The sequence below is a fragment of the Rhinatrema bivittatum genome, chromosome 8 (genome assembly GCF_901001135.1).
Source record: "Rhinatrema bivittatum chromosome 8, aRhiBiv1.1, whole genome shotgun sequence".
In the NCBI taxonomy this organism is placed as follows: domain Eukaryota; kingdom Metazoa; phylum Chordata; class Amphibia; order Gymnophiona; family Rhinatrematidae; genus Rhinatrema; species Rhinatrema bivittatum.
In genome coordinates this window covers 146,666,684-146,678,866 of record NC_042622.1, presented here as the reverse complement: position 1 = coordinate 146,678,866, position 12,183 = coordinate 146,666,684, and the positions used below count along the sequence as shown (strand labels likewise).

General features: G+C 43.9%; 1 protein-coding gene across 3 annotated transcripts in view; it reads left to right on the top strand.

The window, feature by feature from the left end:
* MAJIN (membrane anchored junction protein) overlaps window positions 1–12,183 on the top strand; it is a 165,046-nt gene that overhangs the window by 84,631 nt on the left and 68,232 nt on the right. For all 3 annotated transcript variants that reach the window (XM_029613450.1, XM_029613452.1, XM_029613451.1), the window contains exons 4-7: window positions 6,580–6,655; window positions 6,886–7,011; window positions 7,372–7,400; window positions 7,822–7,928. In XM_029613450.1, the coding sequence (XP_029469310.1) occupies window positions 6,580–6,655; window positions 6,886–7,011; window positions 7,372–7,400; window positions 7,822–7,928 (338 nt within the window). The remainder of the gene's footprint in view (window positions 1–6,579; window positions 6,656–6,885; window positions 7,012–7,371; window positions 7,401–7,821; window positions 7,929–12,183) is intronic.

Genomic DNA, 12,183 nt, shown 5'->3' with positions numbered 1-12,183 from the left:
ATTGAGAAAATAGAAAAGGAAAGAGTGTCAGTGGTCTTAGTAGCTCCTGACTGGCCAGGAAAGCCATGATATGCAGACCTAAGGAGGTTATTAATAGATCAGCCTCTGCATCTGCCACAGGTCAAGGACCTTCTACATCAGGGGCCTGTAGAGATAGAGGCTTCAACTCCATTCTTGCTTACGGCTTGGCTATTGAAATGGCAAGGTTAGCAAAGAAAGATTACTCCCCCTCAGTGATTACTACAATGTTGCACTCTATGAAAAGATCTGCTTCTGTATCTTATATAAGACTTTGGCGCATTTTTTAGGATTTTTGCAGAAATAGGAATTGATCTCCATGGGTTGCACAGATAAGGGGATATTCTAGCCTGTTTACAGTGTAGATTGGATAAAGATTTAGCTTTAAATTCTTTAAAGGTTCATATAGCTGCCATTTCTTGTTTTTGAGGGCGAATAAAGGGTAGTTTGATTTCCTCCCAAATGGATGTTTCCCATTTTCTCAGTGAGGTGAAACATATACTTCCTCCAATCAGAACTGTTTTTTTCTCATTAACCTTTTAGGTACCAACATTCCACAAGTGGAACATTTTTTCATATACTTTTAATTACTTGCAAATTTTTTATACCATATTTGGGCTAGTTAACTAATGTTAAAAGGAGTAACTTCTGTCTAATTAAATCAATTAATACCAGTTTCAAATAGTTTAAAAAGGATTTATTAATGAAGGAAGACATTGATTCCTTCATGGAGAAGCAACACAAAAGAAGTGGAAAATGAATCTAAGCTTGCTCAAGGATCTGACGTGAGTGCTCAATCTTATAAGGGATTCCATCAGCCCATCCCAGAATGTCTGCAAAAGCCAACCCATTTACCTTATAGCCAATCAATACATTTTAGCATGTGTCGTGCTCTTATTGTGGGGGCCTCTTGTTACCAGAAGTAGAGAATAAGAACAAATTAGTTTCGTTTTCCTAGGAATTATGTCATCTGTGCTGGCTAATTCTCTGGTAAGTTTAGTTACCATAGTGCTATCAATAGACTAGGTGTAATTCAGCGCTGGGATATGTAAAAAGGGGCATCAGGAAATAATTCCTTCAATGAGCAGGATCTAAAAGGTTAAAATTTAGTTTTACAAGCTTCTATCTAGACCTCCTTTCGAGCCTTTAAGTCAATCAACTATAAAGGAATCAATTCTTCACCTTAGCCTTAAAGACAGTGGGGTAGATTTTAAAAGCCATGCGTGCCGGCGCGCCTATTTTGCATAGGCCGCTGGCGCGAGCAAAGCCCCAGGATGCGCATAAGTCCCGGGGCATGTCGGGGGTGGCGCAGCGTTCGGGGCGTGTCCAGAGGCGTGACGGTGGTCTAGGGGCGGGGGCAGAGTGCTCCGGCACAGCGGCCTCTCTGAAGTGCACAGGTTATGCCTGCCAGAGGCAGGCGTAACTCAACGAAATAAGGTAGGGGAGGGGGATTTAGTTAGGGCTGGGGGGTGGGTTAGATAGGGGAAGGGAGGGAAAGGTGGGGGGGACAAAAAAAAAAGTTCCCTCTAAGGCTGCTCTGATTTCGGAGCGGCCTCGGAGGGAACGGAGGCAGGCTGCGCGGCTCGGCACAGATAGGCTGCCGATTTTGCACAGCCTTGCGCGCGCCGACCCTGGATTTTAAAAGATATGCGCAGCTACGAGCGTATCTTTTAAAATCCGGGGTACTTTTGTTTGCGCCTTTTGCGCGAACAAAAGTACACGCGCGCATACTTTTTAAAAATCTACCCCAGTCTTTTTAGTAGCAATTTCATCTGCAAAGTGAATTTCTGAATTGCAGGCTTTGTCATGCCAAACCCCTTTTTTGAGATTCACTAAAAATTCAGTTATTTTGAGACCGGTCCCTTCTTTTTTTGCCTAAGATAATATTTTGGTTTCATATTAATAGCGTCTTGTTCTTCCTGCCTTTAACAAGAAGGATTGTAAGGAAAACTTAGGCCTGAATTCACTAATGCCGTAAGGCTTAATGAATCCCGGCGATAATGGGGGGCGGGGGCCGGTCCTGTGCTAGCTGGCAGCGATCGCACCGCCATGGTGCGATTGCTGCCGGTGTCACGCCGAATAACTACACCATAAAAGGTGTAGTTATTCGGCGCGAAATAGGCAGCGAAAAGGCTCCTTACCTTTTCGCTGTCGGCGCCATCTTCGCTGAGTCAGCTCCGGTGTCGCCCGGAATCTTCCTCTTCTGGGCCCGACTCCACCCCGATGCAGCTAGCGCAGGCCTGCGCTAAGCTTTCCAGCTATCGCATGCTTGCGCTGGTAGCGCAAACATGCGATAGCCTTAGAAAATAAGGCCCTTAGAATCATTAAAGTATCTGGATGTTAAGAGATGTTTAAAAGTTTACCTTGAGAGAACTAAAGATTTTTGTAAATCGGAAAGACTGTTTATGCTCTATTGTGGATCACGAAAGGGAGAATCTGCTTCAAAGGCTTCTGTTGCTAGGTGGTTAAAGAATGCCATTTCTTCGGCTTATTTACTGCAGGGCAAACGTGTACCTAAAATGATTAAGGCTCATTCAACATGAGCACAGGTTTTATTGTGGGCCGAAAGATTAGCAGTAAGTCCAATGGAGATTTGTAAAGCGGCCACATGGACCTCTTTGGGGCCATTTGCAAGGCACTATAGATTGGATCTTCTTGCTAGATAAGGTACCATTTTTGGTTCTTCAGTCTTAGAGGTGAGATTGTCATCCACCCACCCTTAGATGGGCTTTGGTATTTCTCATAGGTTCAGGACTGGTGGGGCAGAAGAAACAGGAAGTAGAAATGGTCTCACCTGCTCAATTCCTTTCCTTTACATCTGCTACACCAGTCCAGAACCCCTCCCATTATACAAAAAAAAAGAAAGAGAAAATATCAGATTTAGGTGTTTTCATATTTGCTTTGTTTTTGCAATGAGATTGATTTTCCTTCAAGAAAAAATTTTCTTTAAAGGGAAAATGTTAAAAAAATAATAATAATAAGCATAGCTGGCTTAGTCTGTGACAATGCAAGATAGGATATGCAAAATGTTTTTATTTATTTTTATTTATTTATTTAGAGTCTCTTCTATACCGATAGCCGTTTGCACATCGTATCGGTTTACATACAACTAATAAGTTTGGGCATGGCCCTTACACGGAACAGTCGAAAGAAAGTAACAAATTAAATATGAGTGATATACAAGTGATAGGAACCGGGACTATATAAGGATAGGAACCAGGACTATAAAAGGCTACAGTAAATAAACTATATAAAATGCTGAAGAGCAACAGTGTAAACAGAAACTATAATACAGAATGGGATAATGTGAGGCAGCGTTCTTAAGGTGTGGTAAAGAGGGTATCGGGTAGAAGGAGTTCAGGGGGGGGGGGGCAGTCAGATGTATCGCAGGGAGTCAGATGCATCTCAGGTCAACTACTCGGTTTCCTGTTAAGTGTTTTTCGTGAGGAGGGAGGCGAGATGTGGTAGGCTTGACAGAACAACCATGTTTTAAGTTTTTTTTAAATTTATGAGTTGAGGTCTCAGTGCGTAGATCAGGAGGTAGGGAATTCCAAAGGGTAGGGCCGGCAAGGGAAAAAGCTCTGCTCATGGTAGAGGAGAGTTTGATAGATTTAATAGAGGGGGTACGGAGGGTTCCTTGGAGGGCAGGGCGGGTAGGTCTAGTGGAAATGCGAGGGAGGAGGGGGGGGATTGATCCAGTTGAGGTTTGCATTTGTAAGACTTTTATGGATGAGGGAGAGAGCTTTGTAAAGTATTCGTGAAGGTATTGGGAGCCAATGAAGTTCAATAAGTGTGGGTGTAATGTGGTCCCTTTTTTTAGAGTTTGTTAGAATACGAGCAGCAGCGTTCTGTAAAAGTTGTAAAGTTTTGGTATGCGTTGAAGGGAGGCCAAGAAGGAGAGCGTTACAGTAGTCTATTTTAGAAAAAATAATAGAATGAAGAACTGTACGAAAATCAGAGAAGTGTAGTAAAGGTCTGAGTTTTTTTATCGTTTGTAGCTTAAAATAGCAGTCTCTAATGATGGCGTTAATGAAGGGTTTGAAAGTGAGTTGATTATCAATGAGGACCCCTGGGTTGCGAGTGCTTCAGAGGAGCAGTAAGTATTAAAAAAAAAAATTGGGGAGCTAGGTAGGGTTAGGTTAGGGGTTGGGAAAGAGGGAGGAGGGATAGGGTTAGAGATAGGGAAGTTCCTTCCAGTCCACTCCTTAATTGGAGCAGACTGGGAGGGAACCGGCCAATCGTGTTGCCGCGCGTAGGTTGTAAAATATCCCCCCCTCCCGCACACAAGTCACAGATGTTAAAATCCGGCGCATGCGCATACCTTTTAAAATCTACCCCATAATGCATACCTTGTTTGCATGTCATTAACATCTGTCATTAATACATGTGATAAACATGTTTGTGTGTATTAATGGCTAATGTTAATGCATATTAGTACATAGGCTCCCCAAAGTGTGTAAAAATGGCAGAGTAAGGAAGGGGCATAATTCTGAATATCTGCCTTAGGCACAGATAAATGTGATCCTAGCACTGGTGTGAGGGAAACTTGTACTTTGCTGTCTGTGGTGTACCTATTCTGTATGTGGGGCAGCGAGTTGATTTTAATAATTTTTATATTCTGCATCTTCCATAAAATAATGTTCAGCAAGGATGTATGTGCACATGTGTGTGTGTGTTAATCTTGCACCATCACTTTCCGTGCTGTATCTCTTTGTCAGGTCGATACAGTAAGGCCGCGTTAGAAAGAGTGCAGCAGTGCCGGGCGCACCCTCGTTCCCCGCACGCACAGTTCTCTTCACATACCGCTCGATACTCTATGTAAATTGCTTGCAAATGCAAGCCGCATCTGCGAAGCGTTAGGGAAGTGTTAGGCCCGCGCAACCAATTTTACTGTATAGGCGCTTAATACAGCGCCTATACAGTATCCTGGGTGCGCTGGTACCTGTCATTTCAAATGTCATTTCAACTGACATTTGAAATGACAGGTACCAGGAAGTGGATGGTTCCCCCCCTCCCGAAGCAAGGCGCAGGGCGAAAATTAAAACAAAAGGGAATAAAGTGTAAAAAAAAAGTAAACTTACTGGCGGGAACCGGTGGGCGCGCGTTCGATCCAGGCGGCGGCGGGAACCAGCGGGCGGGTGGGCGCCCGTTCAATCCAGGCCGCGGCGGGAGCCGGTGGGCGGGTGGGCGTGCTTGATCCAGGCTGCGGCGGGAGCTGGCAGGCGGGTGGGCGCCCGTTCGATCCAGGCCGCGGCGGGAGCCGGTGGGCGCGCGTTCGATCCAGGCGGCGGCGGGCGGGTGGGCGCCCATTCATCCAGGCGGCGGCGGGAGCCGGCGGGCGGCTGGGCACGCGTTCGATCCAGGCGGTGGCGCGGGCGGGTGGGCGCCCGTTCATCCAGGCGGCAGCGGGCGCGCGTTCGATCCAGGCGGCGGCGGGCGGGTGGGCGCCCGTTCATCCAGGCGGCGGGAGGGTGGGCGTGCGTTCGATCCAGGCCACGGCGGGAGCCGGCGGGCGGCTGGGCGTGCATTCATACAGGTGGAGGGAGCCGGCAGCGAAAGCAGCCTCCAGCAGCCCCCGCCGGCAGTGAATGAATGCACGCCTGTGTATGCCCGTGCGATTTCGGCGCTCAAGGCGTGACGTCATGACGCTTGACGTCACAGCATGTGACTGCCTTGAGCGCCGAAATCGCACGGGCATACACAGGCGTGCATTCATTCACTGCTGGCAGGGGCTGCCGGAGGCCACTTTCGCCGCCGGCTCCCTCCACCTGCATGAATGACGCCCACCGGCCCGCCGGCTCCCGCCGCCGCCTGGATCGAACGCGCGCCCACCCTCCCGCCGTCTGGATGAACGGGCGCCCGCCGCCACCTGGATCGAACGTGCGCCCACCCGCCCGCCGGCTCCCGCCGCCGCCTGGATCGAACACACGCCCACCCGCTCGCCGGCTTCCGCCGCCGCCGCCGCCTGGATGAACGGGCGCCCACCCGCCCGCCGGCTCCCACCGCCGCCTCGAGGACCGCACACCCACCCACCCGTGTGGAGATAGGGGATTCAGAAAGTGACAGGTATTTATATATATATAATATATAACAACTTTACGCTGCAAATGTTAGTATATATGGTGCAGTCCGGTACGTAGCTTTTCGAACACCACACTAACACCAGGTAAAGGGTAGGCGGTAAACTAACAGGTTAAGGACGCGGCAAAATAGCGGGTTACAAAGGAGATAATCGGAGCGCGCGTCACAGTATCGGAGGGGAATAGCTAATTCGTTCATTAAATAGCTAATTCGTTCATTTACATGTCATATACATGCTGGGTGTGGAAAGGGTTACGCGTCGGTTTCAAGAAGCGTTAAGGACGTGTGAAACTGGAGACTGTATCGCAGGATCGCCTTACGCGTCCGAATTGTGCGCCCACAGCGGGTTACAGACGGGGAATCTCCAACCGCACTTTACAGTATTGAGCTGTGTGTGTGGGGCAGTGTGTGAAGCTTGCACTGCTAATTTTAATAATTATACTGATTGTATTTAAACATTTTTTAAAACATTATTTGCAGCAAGCAATTCGAGCTGTCCTCGGAAACGTCAATAATTTACAACCATTTGCTACCAAGCATTTCATTATATTTCCATGTATCCTTTCTAGGTGTCTCATTTATATTTACAGACTGCTTTTGTCCGGATTCCCATCATCCCCAAATGAATGTGAGATAAAGAGGCTTATGATGATAACTTTTTATTTCTGTTTTATATTTTGTAAACCTTAAAATGAATTAAATGAGTATGGTACCATAAAAGGGACATGCATTTGAGGAATAGTTTATTTTTAACTTTAAAAAATTAACCTTAACCAAAATTTCTAGATAAAAGTAAATGGGAGAGTGTATCAAAACTGAAATTTAAACATGGTAATACTTTCCTAGTCCCCTACCCTTATATTTTCATTATGTATGTGGAAATCAACTCATTTCAGCAAGACATGCTTTCAGGTGAGTACGGGAGCATAGGGTGAAAGTTCAGAGGAGAGAGAGAAGATAGGCTCTTATGGGTTGTTTTTTTAAGTTCTCCTGTATGTTCTGGTAACCCAGAAAGGGCCCACTGCAGAAATGGGGATGACAAAATAACCACATGCAAACTAGGACCAGTCCTGGTTTTGCCCCCCCTCCCCCAAAAAAAAAAAAAAAAATCATCAAGAGCTATTTCGTCATGCCTCCATGCATGCAAGGGAGGGGTTAGGATTATAAAACCAAGACTGGAACATCCTTTCCCAAATGACCATGGCAAGCCTATATAGGGAACAATGCAAAAAATTCTCATTTGTAAGTACCGAATTTGTGCTTATTTTACAGAAAAGGAGGCAGGCAGCCCCCAAAACTCTGTAAGTATTCCTATAAAACTCTGCATTTGTGCTGCATGCTTGTAATCAAGAAGTGCATCTATGAAGCATCTCCCTTCATCTGTCCTCCTTACACAGGTCATCTAAGTAAGCATTCTGGGCCAGGGACACACTAGATGTGTAGAATGACCTAGTGTGGCATCGTGTATGCTGATGATATAATTAAAGTAAATAAAGAAAGATTTTCTTAATAAAGAAAATCTCTCCTGGGCCTCCCTGTAAAGAAGCAATTACCCTGAGACTCCCGGACTCAGTTCAAAGGAGTACAAGGATTCCAATCAATGCATATACTTCTGGCTAAATACTTTGGATACTATATTAGTGAAAGCAATCCAAACAGAAGCAAGCAACACAATACATTGTGCTTTATTTCTTTTATTTAATGTATTTTTCTTTTTGAAAGGTGAAAGCTGAGCAGCAACATGAGAATAAAGAAAGGGAATCCATATTGACATGCAGAAGGATGCAGGAGCCAGCTAAATGTGGCCATGCAGAGCCTAGTATGAAAAGGTGGGCCTATGATCAATGCATAAGAACATAAGAATTACCATGCTGGTCAGGCCAAGGGTCCATCATATCCAGTATCCTTTCTCCAGCAATGGCAAATTCGGATCACAAGATCCCAAACAGTAAATAGACCCCCTATAGCTAATGCTCAGCAATAAGTAGTAGCTTTCCTTAAGTCCAACTGTTCAGTAACAGTTTATGGATTTTGAACCCAGCTATACTAATTGCTTTAACCACATCTTTTGGCAATAAATTCCAGAGTTTAATGGTGTGTTGCAGGAAAAAGTATTTTTTCCTATTTGTTTTAAATGTGCTACTTGCTAGCTTCATGGAGTGACCCCCTAGTCTTTGTATTTTTTAAAGTGTAAATAACTGATTCACATTTACTCATTCTAATCAATTCATGATTTTATAAACCTCTATCATATCCCTCCTCAGCTATCTCTTCTCTAAGATGAACAGCCCTAATCTGTTTAACCTTTCTGCATAGGGGAGCCGTTCCATCTTCTTTATCATTTTGGTTGCCCTTCACTGTACATTTTCCAATTCAACTATATTTTTTATAAGATGAGGCGATCAGAATTGCACACAGTACTTCAGATGTGGTCTCACCATAGAGCAATACAGAGGTATTATGACATTCTGCATTTTATTTTCCATTCCTTTCCCAATAATTCCTTTTTTGATCACTGCCACACACTGAGCCAGTGATTTCAAATTATTGTCCATGATGACTCCTACCTAGATCCTTGTCCTGGGTGGTAACCCCTAATGTGGAACCTAACATTGTGTAATACATTGTGGGGTACTTTTCCCTATGTACATCATTTTGCACTTGTCCACAAATTTCATCTGTCATTTGGATGCCAGACTTCCATTTCACAAGGTCCTTCTGCAATTTCTCACAATTGTCTTGCAATTTAACAGCTCAAAATAATTTTGTGTCGCCTGCAGATTTGATCACCTCATTCATTCCTCTTTTCAGATCATTTATAAATATATTTAAAAAAACATTGGCCATGAGGCATTCCACTGTTTACCTTTCTTCACTGACCATATAGTCCTACTATCTGTTTCCTATATTTTAACCAGTTTGCAATTCACAGCAAGACATTGCCTCCTATCCTATCCTATGACTTCTTAATTTTCTCAGAAGTATCTTGTGGGGCATTTTTTAAATTTTCAGAAGGCATTTGACATACACTACATCCACCTGCTCACCATCATCCATGTTTTATTAACCCCTTAAAAAATGTAGCAGATTGGTGAGGCAAGATTTCACTTGTGTAAATCCATGCTGGCTGTGTCCCAGTAAATCATGTTTTTCTATTATGTTCTGTGATTTTGTTCTTTAGAATAGATTCCACGGATGTTCCCAGCATTGAACTGAGATTCACCAATCTATAGTTTCCCGGATCACCCCGGAACACTTTTTAAAGTTTGGCCACCCTCCTATCTTCAGGTGCAACAGACGATTTTAGTGATAGATTACAAGTTACAAATATTAGATCTGAAATTTCATTTTTGAGTTCTTTCAGAATTCCGGTGTGTATACCATCTGGTCTGGGCAATTTGCTGCTCTTTAGTTTGTCAATCTGTCCTACTACATCTTCCAGGTTTATCATGATTTGTTTCAGTTCTTCTGAATCATCACCACTGATTACTGTTTCCCGGATGGGTATGTCCTCAACATCCTCTTCAGTAAACACTGAAGCAAAGAATTCATTTAGTCTTTCCTTAATGGCTTTACCCTCCCTAAGTGCCCCTTTAACTCCTCGCCTCCCTCATAGGCTTCCTACTTCATACATATTTTTTAAAGTTTTTATTGTGAGTTTTTTGCCTCTACAGCCAGCTTCTTTTCATTTCTTTCTTAGCTTATTTAATCAATGTTTTGCATCTAACTTTGCCAGTACTTATGCTTTTTCCTATTTTCTTCAGATGGATTCTTTTTCCAAATTTTGAAAGAAGAATTTGTTGGCTAAAATAGCCTCTCTCTTCACCCTTTAACTATGCCAGCAGTCGTTTTGCCTTCTTTCCACCTTTTTTAATGCATAGAGTGCATCTGATCTGGGCTTCCAAGATGGTATTTTTAAACAATGATTATAAGTACGGTATAGCGCTAGAGATGTGAGGATCCTTAAAGTTCAAATAAAAAGTTCAGTCAATAAGGTCGTTGTCAAGCAATCACATCTTTTATTGTGAGTGATAGGATAAAACAGATTTTGGTCCCCTGACACGGACACTCTTTTGCCATTCCGGCTGCATCGGGAGGGACAGAAGCCCAAATAAATGGCAAACAAACATTTGTTACATTGTCACAGTAAAAAGGAGAGCCAGCAGCTCTCCCAGTTGACATCATGCTGCATCAACTACAGATCAGAATGTGAGAAAACCCTTTCTCTTATAATTCTACAGCAAGGAAATTGTATCTAGACTAGAGAAAATACTTGGATTTAAACTAGTTCAATTACGTGGTCATTCTTTTTCATAGAATCTGTCCTGTGAAAAGGAAAAGAAAACAAAGATTTATTCATATTCACCTCGAGGGAAAGACCCCATTCTACTTGACAATTTCAGAAAGAAAGAATTTCAGACTGCTCATATCTCTGTTCATCAGTTTAATATGCTGCAATATCTTTATGACTGCATACAAAAACTAAAACCATTCCTTCAACCAACCAAAGGCCTCAGCCACTTCTGGATGTGGAAGAGTGGATACGACATCTCTTTCACTCAGTTTATGAATTGTTTGACACTGCATGATGTATCTCAACTGCCTCTATCAGAGCTTGACGCAGGGTCTGGTTAAGAGCCAGCAACATTTGCGATGATGATTATGAAAAGCTGATGGATGGGCTTGGTCTGGGGAAGCATCTATTTGGAGAAAAGCTCAGAGAAACAGTTGCTCAAATAAAGGAACAGAATTTGGTTGTCCAGGCCTTTTCAATGGGGCCCAGGAAACTCACTTCTTCGAGATGCTCCTTCTATTTGTACAAGAGGCCAAACTTCTAGAGATGCCCATTCCAACCGTTTCAAAGTCCATGCACCCACTTCTTCTAGCTCAGCAGCAGCAACAACTTCCAACTTGAGTTCGTCAGCGTGAATGCTGTCAACCGAAGACGCCACACTCAGGCTCAACCAAAGCCTGGACCTAGTTTTTGATCTTTGTAAGTGGCACCAGATAACCAAGGACCACAAGGTTCTCAAGATGGTGGAATCTGAATACTGTGTGCCTTTCTCCCGGTTGCCATTTCTCCCTCATTGCTTGACTCTCAATCCAGATCAGTCTCTCTTAACACAACTCCATCTGGAAGTGGAATCACTCCTCCAGCAACAAACGATAAAGCAAATCCCTGTTCTCCAAATAGACAGGGATTCTATTCCTAGTATTTTCTCCACCCCAGAAAATTGGAGGAATTGAGACCCATTTTAGATTTGAGAAGCCTGGACAAGCATCTACTCCAAGAGAAATTCAGAATGAATTCCATTACCACAATTCTTCCCTGTATCCAGAAGGGATAATGGATGCACGCTCTTGATCTGAAAGATGCATATGCTCACATACCCATCCATGCCATCCACTGGCATTACCTTCACTTCACAGTAGATTTTTCCCATTATCAATACAGAGTACTTCCTCTCGAACTGTTGGCAGCTCTGAAAGTCTTCACCAAATGCCTGGCTATAGTAGCAGCACACCTATGGTATCAAGAAGTTCAAGTTTTTCCGTAGCTGGATGATTGGCTAGTCACAACCAGCTCCCGAAAAGGCATACTAGACTCTCTATAATTGGTTCTTACCTGATAAGTTTCGTTCCTGTAGTACCATGGACCAGTCCAGACTCCTAGGTTTTGCCTCTCTTCCAGCAGATGGAGACAGAGAAAGTTTTGACAGACTCTGCCATATATACCAAGGTGCCACCCACAGTCTGCCAGTATTACTCAATGTCAAAGCAGAATGGATGAAACCAAACTAACTATATACAGAAAATGGAACCCAAACCTGAACAACCGGATCACTAGGGCTGACCGTGACCCAAACTGGAAAAAATCAAATCTGCAGAACTATCTTAAACAATTATCGACCGAGCGGACTCTCCCCCGACTTAATGCTGAGAAATAAAGGGTGGGACTCTGGACTGATCCATGGTATTACAGGAACGAAAATTATCAGGTAAGAACCAATTTTCCTTTCCCTGTACGTACCCGGATCAGTCCAGATGCCTGGGATGTACCAGAGCGCAATTATTTAGAGTGGG